At 41.3% G+C, this 27,212-nt stretch overlaps 1 protein-coding gene across 7 annotated transcripts in view; it reads left to right on the top strand.

Moving 5' to 3' along the window:
- Positions 1-27,212, top strand: part of LOC115056509 (transcription factor SOX-6-like) — a 103,694-nt gene that overhangs the window by 9,598 nt on the left and 66,884 nt on the right. For 4 of the 7 annotated variants that reach the window (XM_029523003.1, XM_029523000.1, XM_029522998.1 and 1 more), the window contains exons 2-3: positions 6,989-7,058; positions 25,440-25,663. In XM_029523003.1, the coding sequence (XP_029378863.1) occupies positions 25,445-25,663 (219 nt within the window). In that variant the 5' untranslated portion in view covers positions 6,989-7,058; positions 25,440-25,444. The remainder of the gene's footprint in view (positions 1-6,988; positions 7,059-25,439; positions 25,664-27,212) is intronic. The other 3 variants (XM_029523001.1, XM_029523002.1, XM_029523004.1) reach the window with 2 other exon arrangements.

Below are 27,212 nucleotides of genomic sequence, written 5' to 3'. Positions count from 1 at the left end.
TGTCAGAGGTAGTTAAAGGTAGCTAATTTGTTTTGGCTCGCAGCCGATTTGTGTAACCAAATAAAATGGCTCTATGCCACAGTCCCTCAGGATGATGGCTCCCTGTTGGAGGGCCAGCTAGTGCAGCAGAGAAAATTGCTGCCTCAGCAAGCTATTTAGTCTCATTCTCAAGGAGCTTACACTGTGTCTCCCTGTTTAATATGGGAAACATACGTAGGGTGGCCTGTGATGTCAATTGTTATTGCTGGAGGCCGGCTATAGGAAAAATCTCATTTGCCTTTTTTAAAGCACTGTAGTGAAAAGGAGCTTATGTCATAAAGACGCTATTGTGGCTGCTGCTGCTGTATGTGCATGCGTACGTTTCAGTGTGTGTGTCATTACTTTGGCCCATACATTGTGGATTTCACGTGTGTTTTCTTCACATTTGCGCTGGTTTCAACAGTGCCTGTTTCTTCATGGGGCACACAAAGGGAGTTAAGTGGTGGCTCTTTGTGTGGGAGATTTATGAATTAGAGAGCTCTAATTCATAGCAGCTCTGCTATTGTAGCAACCCTGAATGATTACATAGTTCTTACGCCTGCCTTGATTTTATGCTTGTGTTTTCTCATTGTGCAGCTCCATGTCTTTCTGCTGGTGGAGATAATGATCATGATGATGGAAGGAGTCCTGCTGTGTATCAGCCTGAGGAGAGCAAAACATCTGTCCAATTCAACATAAACCAGACATAGTGCAGATATCAAGTCAGAGCGTGCCCAATTATTATTTAAAGAAAGTACAAGTCACTCCTCAATTTCTTCAATCTGCCAAAGTTCCACCTGTGGAGCTTTTTCTGCAGCCCACAAGGTTGCATCAGGGCAAATCCAGCAAATGTGTACATGTGTTAATCCATCAATTTCTCCCAGATTATTTAAGAGTAAAAATAATGAGCTTTCATGATAACCAACTCCAAACTGAGATGGGGCATAAAATGTGAGTAGCATCATAAAACACTGAGCACTGAAAAATGGTGCTTCAGTCAGATCAATAACTGTTAGCCATGTAATCACTCTCTCGGTCCCTCAGATCTCCAGCGGCCAAGAAGTCGGTTTCATCCGCAGCAACAGCAGCAAAAAAACACACTCATAGTCATGAAATCTCAGGAAATTAAGTAAAGGGAAAAGTCTTGATCCTCAGTAAACCTTTGCATAATGCTAGGTGTCTATAAAATGAAATATGCGTTAATTCCATATAAAAACATGTCAGCACAGTGCAACAAGTTGGAGCAAGGTGGGGATGGTGAGTGAGAAAAACTGTACGTTGGATTTCTGTCATGCGTACAAATGGGAGACGTATGGGGGAGGAGAGGAGTGAGGTAAAACAGTTATATACTGCCACCACAGGTTTTCGCTTCGTTTTTAAAGCCATTTCTGACAATCGCCTCCTCCACCTCGACAGGCCTCCCTTCTCACTGGGCTTCTCCTTGTTTTACAGAGCAGCAGATTTGTGCGCTGTCCTCTAAATCATTTCCCTCTCTCGTAGATTGCTCCCTGCAGGAATATTGGCCTGACAGCCGTTTTTTTCCTCACTCTGCTTCCCCAGTGGACTCATTTACATTTATGCATGCAGCAATTAATTACAGACTGGCGCTGGCCTTGTAAATTAGAGGGGGCCGAGGTTGCCCTCATTAATTGCCCCTGACAGTTTAAAGCCTTGTTGGGTCATGACAAGGCTGACTTCAGGCTGGGACAATGGATGCTTAGCAGTGGTTGGCTGGCCTTCATACATCTGATATCACTTTGCAGCAAGTGAAGAAAAACTCACTTTCTAGATGAACATATTATTTCACACCATCATCTTCCTTTTTTCTGCACGCAAAAAGGTTTTGCAAACTCAATTCCAGAAAACTTTTTCCTCCGCAGCCACAGGTTGTCATTCCATTCCTTTTGTTTTGTCTTTAGCATGATGGCTTCTGTGTGCTTTTTTGGGGGGTCTTTCATCCAAATACTTGTGGAGGGGTTTTTCTATAGACTCTAGGAGTCAGACAGGCGACTTCTCACGGTATTGGCCCTTTCATGCAAAGACGCTCCAACTTTTTCCGGCTCCTTCCCTCACAAGGCCCTCCTTTCTTCTCTGTCACGCAGCGATGTGTTTGTGCATACCTCGCCAGCTTGACAAAAGAAGGGAGAGATCCTATTCACTTCTGCCTTTGACATTCACCTCTTGTTTTTACAATCTTTCCAAGGCGCGCTGTTTGCACAGTGGAACAGGCTTTGTCTTGAAGGAGTGGGACAATGGTGAGCGCCCTAATGTAATCTCCTAAGGGGAGCAAGCAGAGGGGTGAGGTCGAAATGTATGTGCTGGCGCTTGCCCCTACCAACCTGCTCTCTCTCTCCCACCCTTCACTTGAGCAATATTTCATGTTAGCAGCGACTTTGGAGAGAATACATGTTGTCACTTAAGCCTCTGTAATGTTCAGCTAGGCCTTTTGTGAGTGAAACACAAAAGCTTTTCACTCATGCAAACATCCTCTTCCCTCGTTCCACTCATTAAAGGTGCTCTGAGCAGTGGTTTGCCCACCCACATCTACATCAACAACCCTTTCTCTTTGTCAACACAGCCAGAAAACATTTATATTATGTTAGTGTATTATGTTATCTATCCTCTAACTTTGCCAAGTGTTCAACACAACCACACTTGGAACACAAGATGCAAAGCACTCGAATATCCAATTTTCATTTTATAACAGATAACCAGAAAATCACAGTCACTTAGGCAGGAGTACAGCTTGGAGAAGCTTTGCAGGACTTGAACTTCTCTCTGTTGCTTTGAAGTGTCAATGTCCATATGAGGACACACTGGCGATAATCAAAGCTCAATTCGGTGTAGTCTGATATCCCCTTTCTTAACAGGTCAGTAGGACAGAGGCTTTAGGCCTCTCTTCTGATTGGCTGATTGCTTTTTGAGTGCTTCTGACCAGGCTTTATGGTAATGGACTTGAATGTGATACATTCTTAGTATATTACACCAGCTTTATAACCAGAGAATATATTATGAGATTTTTCAGCAAATCGGCACTTTGAAGGAAGGTCTGTCTGTTTTGTTTGAGTGATGGTTGTGTTTTCACACCTCCCTATGATGGCAAGGGTTTGGCACTGCCGGTTCAGAACAGCTATAAACTCTTTGACTTTTAAACATGCCCAGACAACAGATGAAACAAACTAGTTTGTTTCAAACCAAACAGTGTGTATGTCACTCTTCCAGGATTAGAAGAAAGTTTGCCAACATAATCCATCAGAAATAGTTTCCAAAACACACTAGTAAAGCAAATTATCTTGTACGTAAATCCATCTTTAGAGGCCCAGATTGGTATCTGTAACAATTCCAATGTATGAAATGCAGTGAAAGCTTTTCGGAAAGCTTGCTAATAATAGCAAGATAATTTACTGGCTCATGACCTCTGTGCCAAATCATACGAATAAAGTTAGCATGTACAATAACATCACAGTGAATGGGTCAACTCAACCTTATTGTGATTTCAAAGCCCATATGATTAGTTGGAGCTATACTCTGGTTCCTATGGTGCAGACATGGAAGTGGCAGCACGGAGCCTCATGTGGTGCTAAGCTCATTGAAAGAGCTTCTGTCTCATAGAGTTCCATTGTTCTTACTCCAGTGTGTCCGCGTCTGCACAAGTGGCATTGACAGCTGCGACAAGACAACATTTGGGACTGTGCATATTTTGTTGCGTGAATGCTTGCATTCATTGTGCAGGTGCAGGCCTCACTCCAAATATAATACAGTCTATCTTCATGTTGCACGCTATATCTTTTACCTCTCCTGTTACAGTCTAAGGCTGTAATGTTACGACATTGCGTTGCTCTATCCTTTCGTTCCTTTTTGCTCCAAGGTTTTCCTCCAGACAGGTGCTTCTTTATTTTTTCTGCCAGCTCAACGGTAGAGCAACATGTGCTGCTTTACAGCTGTTGGACAATGGGACAAAAAGGTAACTGTTGCTTCCCGCAGTTGTCAGGATGAGCCTGAAATGGCTTTATATGCTGAGTCTTCTATGTCAGCTCCCTGCTGAAGTGGAGAAGAGAAGCAATGGTTTTAACTGGACATGTGGGCAGATCATGAAGGGGAGACAGACCCCCCCCCCACACAAAATTAAACCTAATGTGCTTGCTTTCAGTGTGTATATGCCATGAAGAGAGAAAGAGAGCGTTAAGTGTTATTATTGGCAGGTGGACAAAGGACACATCTCCATTACTTGAGTCAAACTGTAGATACTGCTGCTCAAGTATTAACCCTATACAAGGGCAGCACCTCCAGTGATTTCTTGCTTTTTAAATACTCAAGTATTAAAAAATACATCTTTTATGCCAAGACTGATGCCTGACTGACTGTTGGACCTGTCAAATAAAAAGCTTGGTGAATATGCACAATCAAACACACCCAGCGACCACAAAACACAGCAATGTTTAGACACAACTTTGGATGTGTGTGTGTGTGTGTGTGTGTGACACACATAGTGTGAATGTTGCTGTACATGCAGTTTACACAAGGAATAACAATCTAAGCTAGGTAAATAAAAACACTCTTAACAGAGACGTCATTGAAACTTTTCATAATTTTTATAAATGTCAGCTGGAAGTTCTATTTTAAAGGTAAACCTAAATCTGTTTTACTCTTTAGATCTATGAACGCCACCTTTCATTTTTCACTGTATCTTACAATGGCAAATGTTTTCCATTCACAGAATTAAATGGTACAGGCGTACAGGCTCAGGGTGGTTGCTTCATTTTAATGCTAGTTTACAGCAATCACTATTTTCTTGAATGCAACTGAGTGTGATGGTAACGGAAAATGCTCAAAACATACCTTTGTCTCATTCGCAGCTACAGCTTCTTAGTTTTGAAAATAAAAACTGTTGACCTGATTTATATGGATGGTGTGACTAGTGGGTTAATGTACACAGAGAAGCTTGAAAATATACAGCTGCCAGTATTGTTGTCTGCCATCATGAACCCTCCTGCCACACCCTCAGTGTGTGCTCTGCATTATGGATTGCACACAGTTAGTTAAAGTACTGGTCTTATTATTTAATATGGTGTCGTCCTCATCTATCCTGCACCACGGCTGTGACTGGATATTCCAATGGGTGGCTTGCTTGTATTACTTAAGTGGAAGTGTGCTTTATTATTACTGGGGTGTTGATGCAGAAGTTCACTGTACGTGTGCATGTCAGCATGGTCTGATTTGTGCAGATTGCATGCATGTTAGTGTGAATGCAAGTGAAAAGTGTGTGTGTGTGTGTGTGGCAGCATGTGCGCTTTGCTGCTACACTCCTCTGCTGGGCAGCCAGCTGTCTCTGTGATTACCCAGCATCCTCCAGGTGTCAGAGCTGCCATCTGCAGATGAGTGGCAAGGCATGTGGAGCGGAGGAATGGAGAAGGGAATGGATGGAAGGTGGGGGTAATGGGCGTAGTAGAGGAAACAGAATAACTGGTTCTACAGACATCTGGAACGTGTTCAGACGGGTCAGCAAGCGCTGCAGAGTGTGAACGCTGCTCAGGGGATTCCAGCTCGCAGTCACTTCATTGAGAAGGTGGCTTCTTAAGGCTTTTCAGTGTTTGTCAGGGGATCCTGCTCCTTCTGCAACAAGAGACGGAGGAGAAAGAAGTTGTGTATTACAATAATATTTGCAGGGATGTTTTGCCGTACTGTGTTTTTGCCGACTATTTGTTATCATTATTATTATCACAAGAACTTCTTAGTGTACAAGTCTTTGAGTTGTTCTGGTCAGAATTGCCCTTAATTATGCCCTGAGAGAAAAATGCATCCAAGAGAATCATTCGGTTGTTTCAATGCATGAATAAAAGATCATACATTTGCAGTGTTGCTTTTTTTCTTCATTGTTCTCAATTAGCCTCAAATTGTGGAATCAAAGGAATGTTTGTATTGCGCTCTTTGTACAACTTAGATTCCGTGTTAAGGCGCGGTCACGATGCACAGTGCAGGAGAAATGCTGCTCTCTAAGCTGTGCAGCCTCTGTGTGTGAGAATCGGTCCTCAGCCTGTTCAGCTCATTCTTCCTTTAATTAGCGGCCCCCCCACTCTCAAGTAAGTCTGTCTCCCATCCTCTCTCAATTTGGGGCCCCTTGTCCTGAGCGGCGTACCTTCAAAGCGGCCTATCAGCAGTTTAACCTCTTTGATGTCATTATTTGTTTTTCAGGACCCCAGTTTAGCGAATGGCTTTTTGTAGTGTGTGCTTGTGTTTGTGTGAGGCTATAATAAGGTTCACTCCAGGTTAACTCCAGGAGTCAGAGTGAGCTCTTTAAGCCAGGCATCCCAGGAATTGCAAGCCATCCACTTGACAAGAGCATTTGTTCCTGCTCTCATCAGGATACATTTTTGAAAGAAAACACCAGGCATCACTAATTGTATTAAAACAGATTGTGGTCAGCGTTACGACTTCAAAGCCATGTACAAGTATCACTCTGTTTGTTGTTTGTCAGGCTTTGCCTGGCTGAGTTGGCGTTGTTGTTTGTGCAGTGGAACTGCTGTGAGGGAAGTACAGTGATCCTCTGTTGGCGCTGCCTTGCACGTCACACAGGACCACTGTTCTGTCTCGAACTTCCACTATACAGCAGGATCTCAGGTGGGCCAAAGGTGTATTCAGTGGGCTCCAGAAACACTTTCCAATTCAAATTTTCACATGTTGGCACGATGTGAAGAATTTAGTCAGTATTGGATAAAAATGTTTCCAGGTTCACCTAAAATTTAGCTTGTTAGTTTTTTTTTTTCATTACATAAACCAGATAATAGATATCTACAATTCTTCCATCCATCTTTTGTATTTAGCTGGAGGGAGAAATCTGAGAGACAGACGGTTAGATACCACTTAACACAAGATGAAAACCCAAACTTCCCCTTTCAGCTTTGAAAAAGATTACTGCTGCCCAAATATTATTCAAAACATCATAACCTGATCCCATTTTCCTCTTTTTCAGGTCACGTTCATGAATTTTACAGTCATCCACAAGTGACAAGAGGGTGTCGGAGTTGAAGTCTCTTATTTCTGTAAGTTTTCCCTCAGCAACATTTATTTCATGTGCCACCGTTGCATGGCAGATAACAAGCTCTGATGGAGAACACTTTATTGTCTCCTCCGAGCAGAACGCAGCGACTCATGCTGATGTTTGCACATGCCACATCTGACACTTTGTTTTAGCAGAGCAGCGTGTGTTAGTCCACGCTAGCCGAACTGTAGCTGACTTATGTGCATGTCCACTGCCTCTCTCCCCTCCATCAGCACATACAGAACACTTTTGATTTGTTTCACAGCAAATGCAGACCACCACTCCAGTTAGTATTCTGCCCTGTGCACCCTCAATAGCTGCTTTCACTCGGGTGAAGAAAAGGGTCTTTTAAAATCTCACAGGCAACACTCCAGGAAGCTTTCAGCCCCGGGACCTACAGTATGCCTTTTAATGGACTTTCTCTCTGTGAGCAATAAAGATTATATCTGGAGTCAAACAATGCTGTAGGTAACACTAGCCCAAATTACACTGTGAGGTTGTGGCTGCCGATCCGGATGGTTTCGGCAGAGGCAGGAGACATGAAATGTACAGATGGGAGTGATTGGAGAAAAGAGTGATCTGACCATCTGGCTAATCCCCCTGTTTAAGAATGCTTATTACAGCTCTCCAGTGGCCCTTGAGCCGTGTCACTGCTAGGTCAACAAGTGGCCTGTTTGATTCTGTCGCTCGTAGAATGGACAGATGAGCGTCAGTGTTTGGCATGGGTGATAATCTGTGTCCTGCTGGTGGGTTGGTCGGTTGGGGAGTTCAGTTTCAAAGAATTGATTTGTCGGTCGTGTAAATTGTAGCGTATAACAATCTAGAGCTGTGGTGCCCAACTAGGGGGTCAGGTCAGCTGTAGGCTCAATAAAAATTTATAATACAAAAAATGTACTGCGAAAAAACTTTGTTAAAGGTGCCATATTGTATAAAGTGAGATGCCCATGTTTTCTTTCATTAAAAATCAGGTCTAGGTAGTATTAATACTGTGAAAATGTCAAAATGCTCAACTTACAAAATCTGAAACCTGTTATGTTATTATTTGCTCACTAATGAATCAGTCAACCACCCAAAACAGAAAGTCAGATCCTCTCTTCTGATTGGTCCACTTTCTTCATTAGCTGATCTTTTTAGAACCAAACCTTAAAACAATAAAATCAGCACAGCCATTTATACTAAACCTCATACATATATTTTTCTATCTAACCATGCTGCGTTTCAGTAAAGGAATTGTGCCATGATTGGGGAACGTCAGGCTACTCAGGCTCACCTTTAATTTCATCCATTTATCTGGAAAGTTGAAATCGCATTATTTTGTTTCCTTCAACATGCAGTTAATTTTCAAATTTAATTACATTGTGGTAAGTTGACAGGTGGACTCTCATAACAAAATTACAGCCTTTATAGGCTACTGATGCTGTCGTGACAGCAATAATTTATAGTATCTTCGTTTTGTAAGACTTTAGATTGGAGCCTGCTGGTGCTGTGTGTTGGAGGATTTGCAAAATCAAGGGCTTGACTTACAGTATATATTTAATGATCAGAGGAGCAAGCATGTGTCTCATCAGACAGCTATGTCTTGAATCATGTTCTCATTGGTTGTAGTGTGTTTGTCTTTGAAGCGTGGAGTGTGGATCCAGAACTTTATCTGTGTATGTCAAATCTGTTTAGTGTTGGATTTAGGAAATAAGATCAGATGTGCTACTCCAGCATGTCTTTGATAGATGTAAAAGTTCTCATCTGAGATTTATTCATATGCTGAACCTGCAAAGTTTAAAAAGGCAGCTCTGAATAGCAGTGAGGAAGACTTTGAGAAAAAAATTAAAATAAAAATAAGCCTATTTGGGCTAACTGTGGAGCTGTCTGGTTACACATGGTTGCTGTAATGGCAGTCATTTGCAAAGAGTTAAAAAAGTGACCGGACAGCAAACAGCCATTGGGATGATTTGTGCTAAACTAATGAACTAATGAGCTAATGAGTCCACTGAGGTTACCTGTTTGGCTTACCCGAAACAATGTCCTCTACTGCTTCATTCTCTTAAAAAAACAAACGAACAGAACCAAGACAACGAACTTCACAGCTTTAACAGCGAAGGACTACTCAGTGCTGGTTACAGGCAGCGTAGAGCAACATTTGGTGAAGTTTCTCAGTGCTTAACGTTTTATTAGTGAGGGCTTGGACATTCAGTTAATGGATCTAATTTGCCCACTCATATGTACACTTTAGATCTAAAGTGGACAGAATGGCTTCCAAGGTGACGGCAAGGAACTTATTTAACATGGGAAAAGAGAAGTGGCCCCAGCCGTGCTTTAGGTCTGCACATTTGTTCATACATGCCAACTCACCAGCGCACGTACGATGAGTACATGTGTTTGTGTGTTATGTATTTAGTTGTTTGCCAGGCCGAGTCTGTGTCAATTTGTTTGTGTTTGTGCTTTCCGTGCATGTTTGTGTTTTGCACACTCACGCCTCATCGACATCCTGTCTGAGGCCCATCTGGTTTGTTTTGAAGAGGCTTGTGGAGCTATAGTGGCCAGGGCTTTGAGGCAGGGCTGGGCCAGCAGCGGTTCCTCCCCACTACACATAAATCCATGATGTGAGTCCCGCTGCCAGCAGCAGTATAGACCAACCCTCGTGGCTGATTCCCAAACCACCCAAGCTCATACCCCACTTTCTCTCTTCTATTGCCCTTGAAATGGGGCCTGGTCTAAATATTATCTCCCCCTGTGCTTTATCCCTCCATTTATCCCTAAGTCGGCAGAGAGAAGAAAGGAGCCGTGGGGCTGAGTCACTTTTTCCCCTCTCCTCTCCTCTCTCCAAAACCACAGGCAGTGGCAGCGGCTTCCTGGAGATGAGCGCTTTTGTCTGTTGTACGACCGCTGCGGCTTTAGGCAGATCCTCCTCTGATGAGGTAATGCACAGGCTAGATGAGGAGGCAGAGTGAGAAAGGAGAGAGATGAGGGAGATGAGCAGCTTGGAGATGGAGCTACATGTAACCTTTGATTTATGCAGGGAAAGCATTTTCCTCAGAGATATTTGGTCTTTTTCACTAACACCCTGCCTCACTCGAAGGCCACACACTCACACATCCTTAAAGACGCCCAGTGTGACCAGTTATCAAGTTCTGGCTGCTCCAGAGCATCATCTAGAGGCTTTGTGCTTTGATGAAGGAGAATTCAGTCACTGTCGATTAGCTGTAGTGATCTCACTTATCAAACAGGAACAATTTTGAAAAGTTTTCAGCTGTTGCAGTGACTCTATTTTCTGTGCAACATGTTGATGATGACACAGCCGACTGTGCTGGGAAGTGGGAACATAAGAAGAGAGCTCAACCATGTTTCCCACTTGCTGCTCTTTGTGCCAAACTTTAAAGCGGTGAAGCCCTAAAGTCTTAAAGAAACGACTTGAACTGTCTTCCGAACATAGGACACTAATGATGGAAGACAGGAGACAGTTTGAGTATGATAAACCGGTGTCCCTTTTCTGGCCCACATGTGTTGCACAGCTGGATGTGATGTTTTCATAATGATCGACTAACATGATGGGAGTGACACAGTAGCTAATATACAGTATTTCCTTCCCTCCTTCCTTCCTTCCTACACAGTAAAATCTAACTTTTTTGCTGAAGCATAAACCCTGTGACTTCAGTGCTAGAAAAAAAAAAACAACCAACCTAACCCCCAGAAAACAAACAAACAGAAAAACACATGCAATGACACACACACCAAGCCAATTGAGTTGGCAGAGGACCAAGCTGTAGTACACAAGGGATTGTCGAGGCTAAAACTGGGGAAAATCAGGGAAAATGTGTTTCTTAAATTCTAGAGTTCTTACATCAGCTGGTGAGGAGCTGGGCTTTATGTTTTCAGGAAAGTTAATTATTTTGTATAACCTACTGAGGAATACTATCCATCCATCCATCCGTCTTATACCGCTTTTCCGTGATTTGAAAATGTGTAATATCAATGCACTTGCACTTGCATAAACAATGCTGTGAAAATCAATCAAATTGTTACAAAATCTATTATTTTGAAATGTCCTGAAATATTGTGTAATAACTATTATACTATTGTACCCCCAAACAGTGTATTTCAGTTGCTATTTTGAGGTTTCTTCATCAATACAACCAAGAGTAAAATACGTTGTTTTTGTTTTTGTTTTTTTAAATTATTATTATTATTCCAAGGAAAGTTTCCTCCCAGCTCTCACAATTAGCAATAAAAAGCTGGACAGAAATTCAGAATGAGTGCAGACAGTATCAATATGCATTTAGCCACAATAATGGTCTTTCCACAAGCACATGCTCACATCTTTCTCTGATATCTGTGGTGACAACTGTTCATCAGCTGGGTCTTCGGGCCTCTTGTTGAGGGATACTACTGGACCTGCTGGCATTCAGGATAATTGCTTCCTGTTTTAACTGTCATGGGTCACAAAGGTCACGGGGTCAGGGTCACTTTCAGCTGTTGTGCTCTGGGCTATAGGGGAGACTGGATGCTGCTTAGATTGTAGTAATCCAACATATACTACTCTCCAAACAATATGCACCTTTCCTTACATTCTTCAACAGGCTTGGCTGTAAAACGGGACACACACAGCTGTTTGGTTTCAGTCAGCACTTAATAAAAATTATTTAAATAGCTTGTGTGTGAGTGCAGTGTTGCCCATATAGGTAGCAAGAGGGAAGGTCAGAGCACCATTTATCATCTCTGCAACAACCTTTGCCGAGAAGCCAACACCTATTTCTAAGAGACTTGTGGCAGCTTCCCATTCCCTGACCTTGAGAGCAGTTCACTTCCAAACACCAAAATCACATTACACTATTCACATTGCAGTAAAAATAAATAAAAAAACTGCGTCTCATTTTAAGTCTGCCGTCAGGCAAAATTAACTTGCCTTAATGGCTGCTGATTGCATTCCTACACCCATCGCCTCTCCCGGCCTCCATTTTTAGTGACCTTTCGTTTAAGTACTCTCTAGCAGAATTGAAGTCTCCTCCTTGATTAGATTTGCACCAGCTTTTAACAAAGCCAGCTCAAACTTAATCCAATGAGCTCCATTGTAGCAAGAGCTGAGGGATGACATCGCTCCTGGTTAGTTTCAAAATCAACCGCACCATCAACCAATTAGAGGCTGCGCCAATGAAGATGGCGGAGACGAATTACAGTGTTTCTCCAAGCTCACAAGATAACAAGTTTGAGTCATAATTCATAACAAGAATTACCTTTTTTACTGTGTGAGGTAGCTAACTGTTCAAAGGAAGCTCAACACTGAAAATTATTTAAATGAATTAAGGTTCAAGGTCTTGTGTCAATTAATGAATTAAAACAGTTTTGATTAATGATTAGGCCTGAAGAAATGAGGCAATGATCTCTCCCGACAAACAGAGAAAGGCGGTCAAACGTGGTGCCAGGTTTATTTAGTCAGGTTCTGGTCGTATCTTCAACATATGAGTCGATGTCCTGTTGGGCCACATGACAGACCCGACCCGCCAGGATGAAGAGCGTAGCCCAGTGGCGTGTATAGAAGTGTCAGCTCAGGCTGTGTCCTCCGCCGACACCTGCCCCTTCCATAATCACAGTTAGAGACTAAAGCGCCTTCTTGACCTGTGGCTGTGTGTCATCCGTTCAATCCCGTAATCTTCTCCTTTGTTCTCTGTCACTGTCAATTAGTCAGTACTACTGTAGGAGTCAGCCAGAGGGAAATGTGTGTGTGAGGATACATGCCCATGCCTGAAATGTTTGATCACACTTCACTCTTATAGTAAGAACACATTGTTGCATTATGCAAGTTACTGTCACTTTTCTTGAAAGTAAATATTCCAAAAAAACACACAAGAGTCAGCCTCCACGTAGATTTACTGCTTTTTTACTCCATTGTGGTTAAATATATAAACTATATGTAATTAAATATTACATTTTAAATAATGGTGGAGCATAAAAGATAATAAAAGGTCTATGTCATCGTGTTTACACTTTTAGACCAAATAATTAGTCAAAAAAAATGAACAATGAGATTAGTTGGGAATTGAAATGATTTATTTGTGGGCTTAAAGTTTTTTTTTAGGTTTAGTTGAAAACTCATTTCAACTACAACAAAAAAATTTACCAAACAACAAAACATTGACTAATTCATAGTATCGGGCTGCAAAAAAGATTGCATTCTTTTTAGGCACACACACCTGAGACAGAACTTGTTTATGTCACTTTATAGGAGCGAATATGTTGTTAGCCTTTGCCTAAGTGATAGCTCCACTGACCACTTCAGTGTCTCAATTAATCTTTATCTCCTCTTCACATCTCTGCTGTGACTGCAAACCCTCCTCCGTTCTTAACAATAGGATTTCATGCTCACTATAAATAGGCCTGAACAAGTTGGAGCTCACCTGTTCAAGCTGTAACTAATCCAGAACTATTTCTATAGTTCCCTTGAGGTTCAATGATCCGGCCCGTAAGGTGCCAGGGGATGAGCAGGCATGCTGGTGTGCTGGAAGAGAGAGGGAAAAAGAGAAAGAAAGAAAGGAAAATGATTTTGGATGCAGTCCTTGTTGGTGGAGGACTGTTTTGGAAATCAAAAGCTGTTGATTGCGGTTTCAGGATGTTTTTTGCAGCGCGTTTTCGAATGTTAATGTATTGTATTGAGCTCAGTCATTGAGTCTTGGCAGGACAAGAGAAGTGTGTCAGAGACAACATATTTGTGTGCTGGGGGTGCACGAACAGAGCATTGCTTTTTGACATGAAAGAGCTTGCATGCCACCATATGTGGTTGCTGCGTTTACAGGCAATTATTGACAGTGGCTGATATGAAGTGCGATAAACGCATTTCGATTTACTAGGAGGGCAATGCAGCATTATGTGATACAGGGACACTTCAGACTGGAGTAACACAGGCCAAATTTATGTGTGCATGTTGAAGAGGGCAAACAGCTCGGGAGTATGTTTGTCAAAGCCTTTGGATGAGGCTCCAAAATGCTTGGCTCCATTTCAGGCTCTGGATCACTGGCTGATAATAGAGACAGAGTTCTCATCCTGTTGCCGGTTTGTACTTATTAAGAGATGCATGTTTAAAGATGTCATGAAAACTGCAGCATACAGAAAAAGAAATATTTAAACCAAAATGATTCATCATTTAGATGCTATTAATTTAACCCATGGAGTCTCATTCAATAATTAATATCTATTGGCATACGACCCTATATGCCATACAGTAAACAGCATGTCTCATAACTATGTATGAGATCTTGTAGTCAGCTAATATATGGCTGAAAGGCCCAGGGACAAGCCCTGGGTCTTAATAAATCAGCCATATCTAATGAACCCCCTAATTGTGATTTACAGCCTGCAAGCCCACTGCTGAGATGGAGAGACACATGGCTGAAGATGGAGAGAGAGAGAGAATGAGTTTGTTCTTGCCCAGAGTGGTGCACCGGGCAAATAAAGAAACACTACTTTATTAAAATCATTGCTCCTTTCCAGCAACTGTCAAATTCTTGTGTGAGTCTCATGAGAGGTTCGCCCAGATATGATACATAATGCCATAAAAATCAGAACAGCTGGACAAGTAACGGTTCCACTCTCAGTCCAGCCATCAACAGATATTCATGCACTCACTCACAGTGGTAATCCGAAGGCTTCAGGTGAAAAAATAAAAAATAAAAACCTCTTCCGCTCCATGTGGTTATAGAGCTTTTGAGTAGAGGCAGCATTGGTGGTGCTGAGTTGCTCTGCTGATGGTCCCCTCTTATTTATTCCAAGCTGTAACTCAAAACATGCGGCACGTTGTTTCTGTGCCAGGATATTTTTCTCATTAAAGATCCATCGGCATCAGCCCTTCTGAACAACGCCATGTTAAAGCTTTTACGAACCGTCTGTGTAATACAGTCACCACTGCTTTAAAAGCTACTGTGTCCACACTGATGAAACTCTAGTCATTGATAGGAAAGTTTTAATGCCTCATAGATAAATACCAGATTTTCCACTTCCCCGCTTTGGACTGAAAAAAACAAAACAAAAACAAAAACAAAAAAACAAACACCCAACTCTTTAACGTTTGTCCCAATTCAGGAGCTTACCGTAGGCCTGTGTGAATAACAGCTGCAGTGATTGGCTGGATTAACACCCTACATGGCTTGGTCTTCTGAACAATGTATATTTGCTGTGGGCTGGTAAAGCACAATGGTCACCTTGTGCAGTAGAGAAAGTAACACACACTCTCACTCCTCTACACTGTGTGTGTGCTTTTACATGCTTTTTACATGCTCTCACTTTCAGAGCGAGGACGAGCAAGACTTATTCACTTTCGTCACCTGCTTTTTCTTGGCCAGTGTGAACTGGCCTCGGGACTGCCTGCTCAACATTTCTGTTTACTGAATATAGGCTGCATGTCCGTGGTATCAGATATATCTTATCAGCTCACACGTAACTGTTTCGAATCACACAGCCTGTTTCCCATAATACACACATACAGCGAAAGGCATTCACGTACACTGTATAACTTCTGGACTCAACAAGAGCAGGGGACACACCATGGAAAGGATTAGTCTGGATTGTGGCAGCTCGACATGCCGAGGGACACTGACATGCCTCCTGCTGCCAAACAAGACAACTGCTCCACGAGAGGAGACGTTTTCGTGGTGCTCTGCTGCTGGTTTAGCATTACCTCCCACTTCATGGGCTTTTATGTCCGCAGTGGATGAGTGGGATTTAAAGAGCAGACAGAGCTTGAGTACCATGTCATATCATCATTAAAGCAATCTGGGATGAAATCCTGTCATTTACTTGGACTAACCAGAGTTCTGTTTATTTGTTTTAAGTTTTATCTTTATTCTTGTCAATTTTACTCCGGCCTTCTTTGCTCTATTTTTGCATTTGCAATAAAAGTGTTTCAAATGCAATAACAAAGTTAATAGAATATCAATATGCTGTAAAAAAAAACAACAAAAAACTTTTTTTCTCTTTTTTTGTGTCAAATTTACTGTAAAACCGTCCGGGCAAGACTGTTGAACAAACTCGTGATGTGTTAAAAATGTAATTATATTGCAGCACGTTTCCGCTGCCCCTCTCAATCTTTCTGGAAATTAAATCTTGTGTCCTCAGCACAGATGACTTGTTAGAACCATCTGCACACATTACGGATTCAGGCCAGTCAATAATTAAATAAAAATATGTTGTTTATTGACTGACTAAAAGTAGCATGTATCTGAATAATGCAGCCATTTCATGCTAACAAATCTGAGGAAATCCTCAAAGCTCTTTCTCAGATAGGGAACAAAGCTCATTGTCAGAGGATAGAGAGGCAACTGGGATTGCAATGGGGGCATCCAGTGAAACGACTTGTCAGTCCTAATCTGGGATTAGCAGGCTTTCGCGCCTCCAGGGTGCTCTAAAAGCCACCTGTTTGGATGCCCCTGCAGCTGATGTTACACCCTAGAGCTGCTTGCTTGATGATAATACTTTTGTTTACAATAAAACCTTTTTTTTGTTATTCAATTGATTTGAATTGAATTCTAATTAAATGAAAATTGGCCATTTCTCAGATAATCTGATTGTCTACATCAGCGGTTCCAGTAAATTCACATACTCCTCTCTTTTATTATTATTATTATTATTATAATTTTGAACATGTATGAATGATTCATAGAGCTCTCTTTTAAGTTTTCAACAAAATGAGCAGTTAAAACTAAGAAATGACTAATTGTTTCTGTGCTTAGGTATTTAAGAGCATTCAGTCCCTCTGTGCCATCATATCATCTTAACTCAAGTTTTCCTCAATTATTAATAAGAAGTGTGGATGGACAAATGCAGTAAATCAACAGCATTGAAGAAGAGTAAACATGGATGTCTGGTGATTGTTCTCAGCTGCAGTGAGACCGCTGAGTTCTGTAATGATTTATTGAAACTCACTTTTTTGTGCTGCTAGCCTCAGGGCTAATGCAGGCACTCAGAGAAATGTGTGAGGGCAGCTGTTGTACTGCCATAGGCTTCTTTCATGACTTTCTACTGTTGATGTCACCCTGAAATAAACTTCCAATGGCATTTTTGAAATGCTACCCTTTGCAAAATTATCCTACTCTTACATAATTGTCTTAATTTATTTGACAGAAAGCCCAGCAAACATTTATATATATATATATAAGGCGTCTCCTCCTTGGAAAAAGGGTCTCTATAGTCTCATCACTTTTCTAAAGATAATAGGATTTCCTCTTGTTTACCTCTCTGTCAATATATCTAGGAGTCCAACAAGGATTAAAACTTGTGTAACAAGCGTATTAGTGCATCACAGTGGCATTAAGTTTGTCCCCCAAAGGGGTCAAAGCTAGTGCGATAATCAGGATAGCTTGATGTGAGAATCCAGGTGGCAGTCCAGTGCTACTGCTTTCACTTTAAACTGACATCGATCAGAAGAGGAAAGAGGTGGAGAGAAAGAGATGAGAGAGAGAAGGATAGAGGAGTGTCACTGCGGGGATTTAAATGAAGACAAAAGATGATGTTGGCTGTTCAGTTGGGTTTACTATCGTTGTTGATAGAATCAAAGCTCCCTGCTGTCTTTAAAATGGGAGCTAATCTATTTAGATTTTTATCCTTTAAGGGTGTTATTATTTATCTTCAAACTCTCCAAGAGAAAACATTCCAAGGTTTGGAGCTCCTCACGTACCAGAAGATTAGTTTGGCTATCTTCATTTAACATATTGCCCCTTTTATGTTCTTCTTTGTATTTTTTTAATGCTTTGAATCCATTTCTAATTAATAATTTCATAACTTGTGTATTTCATTGTACTATCAGTCATGAAGGTCTTTGATCAATTCAGTCACTTTATGGGATTAGATGCTGATTTAACAAATAGAATGATTTTGGACAAAAGAGCCCATTCAGTGTAAATTTCAAAGAGGAGACATGAAGTCTTGTAATGTTTCACAGTTAAGCGACATAACCAACTGACCCACGGAGGCTATAATGCCTAGAACTCCCCACCAGATAGGGTCATCTATGAAACATCTGAATGAAGCATGTGGCAAAATGTTTGGTTGTTTTCAATTGATCTTTTAACATATTTTTTTAGCTTTTAATATAAAAAGTGGCAATTTATTTCTTTTTTAAAACCCGACAATGTGATGTACTTTGAGGATGAAAAGTCCAAATGCTGACACTAACCAGGTCCTCTAAGTACGGTGGGCGGGAGTTAGCAGACAAACAGTCCTTTTGAGCCATCAAGTGTTGACTTTGGTCTTCAATGGCTTCTTTAGCGGTTTACTCTGTAACATTGCCATGAAGTAGATAAATGTATATGTGTACTGTATTTGTGTTTGCAAGGGGTGTGTTCGTGTGCCAGGAAAAATAACAAGCACAAGGGAGGGTATTGGTCAATAAGGCCACTTCTGGATTTCTGGGGGTCTGCGGTTTTGGTCCAGCATCACCTGAAGCACAGAGCCTCAACACAGAGACCAAGCATGGTAGGGTATGTTTACGCCCACTGTACAAACGACGCATTCAGAATTTCTTGAGTGCTCCATCATTGGCTTTAATTGAGATTTTCCATCGGCAGGACTAATGGAGACATCAGAACCCAGGTGTCCATATGATGAGAAACAACCTCCGTAAATTGCAGTGTTTGTCGTGTTCGATGTTCCCTTCCATGCTGGAACTCTTCTATCTTACTTTAAAACAAAATATTGTCCACTTCTCTGACTTGTAATATATAGGAGCCAACTCGACTATTAGTTACCTCCACATTTTTACGGATAGTATTTCATAGATTGGACCATTTGTATCAAAGTATTTTCTTGTAAATTGGTATCGGTACATCAGAATAAGAACACGTGTTCATGTGTTTTCATCAATGAAGTCGAAAAATATGTTTACCTTTGACATTTATCAACCGACTTAATTTCCACAGGGCGCCACTGTCGGCCTCCTTCAGGTGATGAACATTCTTCTGTGTCATCACTCTTTCAGATCTAGTGCAATGTGGCTGCACCACTGACATATTTAAACTGGTGTGGGGTGTCTGCCATGCAGAACATGTCAGTCAAACACAGAGGTTGGTACATTGTTTGGTAAATTTAATTTAGAAAAAAGTAATCGATAAAATGACCCAATGATATCTCGCCTTGGCTTTTAAAGAGACAAGAGAAAAACACCAGATAGAAAAGGATGTTTCTTTCACAGAATCTTGTTGTGGGCTGTTGTAACGAAGCCAACTTTCTCAATAATGGCTGGCTGTCAGAAGAAGAAAACTTGTATGTATTTAGTAATGGGAGGTAAAGAGGTAGACAGAGTCCATACATGTGTATATATATATAGTTTGGGAACGGTATAAGCATTTTAAAATGAGAGAGCTCATTCAGTCGTGCTCTGCACCCTGACTCCTTAGTTGTTGTAAATGTTTTCTCCTGAAGTGAGTTCTTTAATGTAACATGTTCCTGGTGACTTCTGTGACAGCTGATTGATGCACATGCTGCTCTGACCAGATTATCTCACACAGCATCCGCCCTCCACTAACCTCCCTTTATTGTTTCACTTCAGTCATGAAAAGGTCACAGTATATACCCTAAAATGAGGCACTGCTGGTTTGAAATAGAGCAGCTACTTGCCGGCTTTTATATCAACGGAGCTACAGAGCTGCCTCAGACGGTTAAAACCATGTTAATGGGCTGGAATTTCTGCAAACAAAACTGCTTTTCTTGCCGTCATGGCAGTGATGCAATTGGCCGATTTGGGGGTAACTGGTGTTGCTGTTGAACGTGTCTATTTTGGGAAAAAGAACTGGGCCGAGGGAATCTCTTGGAGAAAACAGGGCAGCATGTGTGTGTCCACATTCCACATATCTGACCTATGACAGTGCCCTCTGTTTACAGCGCAGTGCGATGATCTAATGAGAGTCCAGACAAACCCAAGATTAAGGAACTGGGAGAGTCATTCTCATTCAAGGCCAAGTATCCTCAAGCTTTATTTCATTTATTTATCCAGAGAAATAACTGAGCTCACACCATCTATTTAGCAACGCCCTGCTGCTTGTTCATGCCTGGGAGTTGCCTTTACAACCACGGTTGCCGGCTGATGGCCGCTGAACACTAGCACTGCAGCCATTAGATCTGAAAGAAGTGGGTGTCATCAAGTTCAATCTGGCCATCATTTCAATTACATGTGATGCATTATCCTGGAAAAAGTGATTACTGACATTGGGTGGCGTGGATAAAAATGATTTATTCAGCCTTGAGACTGAGATCCTGTTTCAACCTTCACCTACCACACTTGCCATAGTTTGCTGTATGTGATGAGGGATTGCTGTCAACACTATGGGTGTGTTCATATTCCAATAAAAACACAGTAAGCACTGATGTCTAGTGAGGGCTTCATGGCTGATAAAGTAATATGTGTCATTAGATCTCATTTTTAACTTTGGCACAGTCAAAACTGATGTAACGGACCTTTTGTTTATCTTGTTGCCTCGCTAAAGAGCAGATAAGGGAGTTTTGTAAGATGCGTATGTAAAATGGATGCCACCAATCATGTCATCTTATTCAGTGGTTTAGCTTGTGTTGTCGTCATTTGTGCTTGCTGCAGAGCTCCGCTGTGTGAATCTAAACCTTAAACCTTCAACAGCCTTTCATTGTACTTTCTATCAGGAGCGACAGACAAACAATTCCAAAGAAAGTCCTTGCTTTTCTTTCTCCCCATCTTCTTTCTCCTTTCTCATTCTCTGTCTCTCTTTCTCTTTGGCATTTCCCACTTCCTCTGTTTCTATCCAGCTGGGACGGCTGGAGATTTTACACCCAATTGGTTGAGTCGGAGGCTCTTTGTCGGAGGCCTCCTCTCGCTCCACAAGTGGCAGAAGGGACCTGAGTTGTGAATGGTGCTTTGTGTACTGTTTTTCTAAGAGGGGGCCCTCTCGCTCCTGCTCTCATCTGTCACAGGTCCCTCTCCGTCCACGCTCCACAATGCCTGATTGTTTCTGCCAAGTCGCCAGGTTTCAGGCCAGATCTGAACAAGGCTTTCCTGCCAAATTCTGACCCTGTTTTAGTTTTTTTCCACAAACAAAGGGATTCTAAGTTTCTGTCCGTGTTCTAGAAAGGGGTTGGCCTTGGCTACTAGTAACAGTGTGGTGAATGTGTCTCCAAGTTCAAGGCTGAAAGATTTCTTATTGTCAACAATGGAAGGGTAATTAGCAAGCATACTTTCATTATGATTATTAATTACACTATGCTGCATGCAGTCAGCAGGTATTTTCTCTTAAGGCGACTAATTATAGCGGTTGGATAATCCTCCTGACTTCACACGCTAGAATGTATAAGGAGGAAAAGTTATGACTCTTCCATCAACAGTGCGTGCTGTATTTAGTTATCAAATAGGCCATCTCACCAGTATCACTTTCCAAGAAGTATTTCAGATAGGAGAACAGTTTTCAGGGAAAGGTTTGGTGCTTTCCTAAATGTCTGACAATGTGAAAAGGCTTTTGGGAAGCCTCAAGGCAATGTGTGTGAAAAATGAATTTGTTTTTCAGCTGTCAGTGTAACATTATCTTCGCATTAGTGTTTCAATCTCTGCAAATTCATGCTTAGGTTGGTTTTGCTTGAAGAAATGTGTCTCTTTCTATTTTTATTTTTCTATTATATCCTGATATTTTCTGACAGAAAAGATGCAGCCAAAAGAATAATAAATAAAACAAAATAAACAAAATAAAAATAAAACAAACAAAGAGAAGCATCTTTTTGGTGCAGTATTACTTTTTTTGACTGTCTCAAAGGGAACCTTACTTCACCGTGAAATGTTACTGAACAATCTGAATTGTTGTGGTTTGTAACAGGCCTGCAAAAGTAGTGAAGTCCTGTTTCAGAGGTTGCTGACATCTCAAAATACAGAAGACTTTCTCTCAGTTTTTCTTCATGTCATGGCAATAACAGCTGGAGGCTGATGGCAACGCATAAATGGGTTGGCTAGGAGTTCCTCTTTTTACTTTTGTGTTGATTTATCGTTGTTATCATCATCCAAACATGTTGCATTGAAAACAGCTCATCACCCTGAACCTAACAAGTCATATAACAGAAAGCTACTCGCTCATAAACTCACTCCAGAATAATGAATTGCTACAGCTGAACACTTACCAGTTTCAAGTAGTTATCTTTGATTTCTTGTGTGATAACGAGTGCAGGAAGTAAATTGCAGCTACCAATCACAAGAGGCTTTGTAGCATGCTTACCAACAAACCCCAGCGCTGTTGCATGATGAAACCATATCAGTGGCAGCGAGTTATGAGGCTGGGCATTCCTGGCCATATGAGACACCAGTTCCAAGAAACCAAGTCTTAAGCCCCCCTGTAAACACAGCACCAGCAATATTGTCAGCTAAATATAGGCTGTCCCCTGTCTTCTGCCTCCCCTGCTCCCTGCCGTTCTCTCATCACCGCAGTGTGGATTGCACAACTTGATAATGCACGAGTGATTTTGTGTTTGTTGGTTGTCTGGAGTCTTGTAATCTCATGTACTGCTGTGTAAAAGAACGAAGGACTGGAAAAATTCCGACCTCTTGCCAACTGCTGTGACTTTTAGAGCCATTCAAATCGTCTGTATAAACGGACTGTGGCACTGGTGGGAAGTTGTAAAGATAAATAACTACAGTAGTTACCAATAAAACTATCGAGTTAAGCTCAGACTTCCCTAAAGATTCTCTGAACTATAACTAACTATAACTTGCTCCTAAAAAATACTTTATCTCACAAGAATTTTAACTGAGTGCAAAAAAAAAAAAAAAGGCATAAACCCCGCATTTCAGCAGTTTACGGTCTGGTTACTGTTGCTGTAACTCTGAGGCCACGATGATGAGGATAATGATATCCACAGAAATTCTCTTTCAACTTGACTTGAAGTACATTGATTTGAATGAAAAATAAAATATATATATATCACTTTAAAAGAGAACAGAAACCTGCGAACACAGTCACATTGTAAAATCTTGCAAATGTATTTATTTATTTAACCATACTTACAGAAAGGGAAGATCACTGCATATCTGGCTGTTCAGCTGCTGTGTTCCACTTTCTTCACACCTTTTCTCTCAAAACCGCTGCAGCCTGCATCGGGGGAAAAAAACAGTTGAAAGATGCAAAGATGTCTCAGATAGCTGTTGGAACTGTAGAGCCAGGCGATAATCTGTGTCATCATACATGTGCCATGTATGTGAATATTTGGTCAATTTGAATTAAAAAAATCTGTTACAGCAGATTTAGGCTCATGCTCTTGTTTGGACCAACATATATTGAGGTAACGATGTCATAAGCTTCAGTTCCCTTGTAAAGCATGTAATGTCAGAGCTACAGTCTACCAAAAACTATGTGATTATGATGTTAGAGGCAAAATAAAAGAAAAGAAAATTGGAAATGGCGCTTTAATGAAACAGAGAGAATGGGCTTCTATTTGCAGGGCAAAACAGATAGTATCACAGATGGTTTTCAGTCTCCAGGAGGAGGTGATGTAGTTACAACAGTGTACTATTAATGGGTCTCCAGCATCCTCAGATCAAATTGAGCCAGTCTCAGCTTTCATACCACGGCTCTGTCCTTTACCCTCCTGTGATTTTAGCTGCAATGTGACCCAGGTAGTGAAAGACAGACCTCCGCAACCCTTCAAAAGACTTTTTTTAAACAAAAACACACATGGAAATGAACTCTTTCATACGTAGCATTCAAACTCATTTGTTGGAACTGCACATTTAGATGCACAAATTAGCAATTAAACATCATGCAGCACGTCTCTCTCTAACACACACAAACACACACTCACACATATTGCTTATTCACTCTCTAAGTTGTACCTTCATATATTTTCTCTTTCACTTTGCTTTATATTCGCTTTTGGTTTCAGTCTGTTATCTCGCTCGTTATCACTTCTGATTATAATAATGTATTGTCACCTTTTTTTACCATACCCACAAAATGTGTGTGAACTCGTGTGTGTACATGTTGGTGTGTTTGTACTTTGAGTGTCAGATTTATGTTTAGGGCACCCAGACCCAATTGTGTCTGATGACGGTTTATGGTGGCATTTCTGCTGCTCTGTCATTCATCACCAGGCCATTTTTTTTGTGGCTGTGTGTTTGTTTTTTGGAAGTGTTTGTGTATATGTTTTGTGTATCACTTACAAGGACCCATTTGCCATGTAAGGACTGAAGGATGAAGGAAACACTTCAAATTGGGCTTCTGTTTGGTCTTAAATTTTGGGCTTGGATTGAGCTGCTGAAGAGGTTGGTTTTAGGACATAAATCAGGCCGATGAAAGTCTTCATAAGAAAAGTGAAGCAGGGAACTCATTACAGTAAATGAAGTATTAGCTTAATGACACTCCCAGTCTGAGGCTTATATGAGTAAAAAGAAAGAGTTTTACACTGAATTTTTTCAGCTCTGTGGTGATTAGAGGCCTTGATGCTGCTCAATAGATTAATAGATTATCCCTATGTGCTTAATGTGTGTGTGTGTGTGTGTGTGTGTGTGTGTGTGTGTGTGCGTGAGGGGAGCATTCAGCATGAATGTCATGATTTGCACTAAATTATTTTAAATACTATGAATCTAGTATGTATTTAAGTTTCTGGTGTCTGTATGAGCTGTAATTGCAGCTTTAGCATTCATGTTTGCATTTTGAATGAAACTGCTTCTGAATTAACTTTTCGAATGCATGTTTGTAAAATCCCCAGCTATTTTTTTTTTTGCGGTTTGAATATACTCTCAGTAGTGGGGAAAAAAAAGACTGAGCTGGGAGTATTATACAGACTGTTAATTCACAATAACCCAGCTGCAGCAATGGAAGCAGTTAAGAACAACAGCATGCATCACCGTGGGCCACAATTCTTGAACCATATTTGGAGGATGACTGTATAGGCTGTCTGTCTGTTTACAGACCAAAAAAACACATGTATGTATTCACAAATTAACACGTTTCAATAATCTAAATATGGTAGTAATAAATAAAAATAAAATCGTGTGTTGAGTCAAAAACAATTAAAAAAGTCATCCTTTGAACAGCATTTGGTTGACACATAAGCACATTAAACGGAATACTCATGATGAATAAACAGATAAACTAAGTACAGTATGTGATGCACATGAAGTTTCACTTGATAACTCAAGAAAGATAAAGAATAGATTTACAACAATACTTTGACTGTATATAAAGTACAGTCATGTAAAGTAAATATTTTAACATACATTTGAGATGTCACTGGTCTGTCATATGCCACAACAGCCCTATGAAGACTTCCCCTGAATGTTTTGCTTGCTGTCACTGTTGAACCGTGTCTTCCCCTTGTTATCGTTATGGGATCAACAGTGCAAGTTTGAACCTTTCTCCTCTCCTCTCCTTCCTAAATGTTTTTTTTTTTTTTTTTTTTGCCCCAGACAGAATGATGTCTTCCATGCGTGCAACGCCTCCCTTTCACACACCATCCGAGGAAGAGGAAGCAATAGGTCAGGACAACGCATCCTGGGCCAAAGAAGAGCGAGAGGGCCCAAAAGAGACGGCTTCGCCCTCTTCTCACGACCAACCACACCCCGACGAGCTGCAGCCAGTCAGAGAGAAACCGACGGATGTAGAGTGGGAAAACGTCGGACCTGCTGTGATGGTGAGAAGTGAAATGTGCGCCGAGCTTGGAGAATGACCTTATTTTAACTTGAGATATGTTCCTGTAACTCAAATCAAAAAACAAATGTCATTTTTTAGTGTACAGTGTACACACTCCGGGCACACGGCTCATAAAAAAACGCCCCTGGAACACATGAAGAAGTTCACAGGGTGTGCAAATTCATGTATGAACCATCATGTGTAATGATGATTGCCCACAATTGAGTGCACGCACACTAATGCAAGTATACATAAATACACACAGGACACGCACACTGGTTGTCTCTGGTCTGTGCACTGCAGGCAGCCCAGTGAGAGTTCTCCACCAGAGAGTCCTATCCCATGATTCTTCTTATATCGGCAGATGGTTTTCATGTGTGTGTGAATCTATGGGTGTTTGTGTGTGACAGAGATAGTGTGTGAATGTGTGTACGTGCACCGGGGTGTTAGTTACTTGGGTTCGGGTTCTGTTTGTCCCTCATGGACAAGGTGTGCTCAACTTGAGGGGAAAGAGAGTGAAGTTTCCTGATGTAGAAGTGTTGCGGCAGAAAGTGTTTTTCAGCAGGCCACTTCTGATACACAGTGATATATAAGAAACAGAATAGTCGAGAATCGCATGACTTCAGTATTACCTTCAATCCTTTACTTAAAGTGACGCATGTGTTTTTCTCTATCACATATTTTCTTCCTTTGAAGTTGGCACAATAAGCAGTTAGCCTGTCCTGTTATTTTGAGGACAGAGGATGTGGTGTTGCTCAGATTAAGTTTGATTTGCCACGATTAAAACCTTACATTGTGACAGCCCTTGTTTTACAACCATAGGGGAGTGATGGATCAGAAAAAAAGAAAATAACCAGGTATGCTGGTTCACGGAGCATGAAGAGGAGCAGAAAAAAAGCTTGTCGCCCTGTTACAAAGAGACATCACCTACTGCAGTGACACGGCTCATTAATTGACTGAAATGTTTGATGCACTTAGTGATTTTTTTTTCTCTTTCAAATGAAGCGTGTTGCCTTTACATCCACTGTGACATCCAGTGCAGTGACCAGATCAGGGTTTAGTGCCTTGTCCAAGGACAATTTACAACATCGCAGGCTTTGTCATGTGCATTCATTGTCTCCTGCGCGGAGAGGATACTTGACCTTTGAATTTATAATTGGCACTGACCATCACACCATCTGGCCCAAATCATCCTGCTTGTGTAACTCTGATGTGGTGTTATGTATGGACCTGAAAACTAGCACCTGAACTCTCCAAAAGGAACACACTATCTTCTAATCCTCATTACAGAGGCATTTTCCGCTTAAAGACAAAGTGCACAACAGGGCCCTCTGGAGCCATTTTCAAGGGCGTCTTAAGATCTTGCTGTTAGCCAAAGCCCCTTGTCTTTGAAACATAAGCCTCCTAAAGATCCCCCCACTCTGTAAGGGGAGGAGAAAGCGTCCAGAAATAGCTATGGTGTTAGAACACCTGTGCTAAAGTGTCTGTTGTGTGGGACAATGTGGTCGTCTTCAGGGGCTTATCGTCTTGGTAAATTTAGACTCCTTGTG

Source organism: Echeneis naucrates, chromosome 16, assembly GCF_900963305.1.
Source record: "Echeneis naucrates chromosome 16, fEcheNa1.1, whole genome shotgun sequence".
Lineage (NCBI taxonomy): Eukaryota > Metazoa > Chordata > Actinopteri > Carangiformes > Echeneidae > Echeneis > Echeneis naucrates.
Note: the sequence above shows the minus strand (reverse complement) of the source record. Positions and strands in the feature narration are given on the sequence as shown.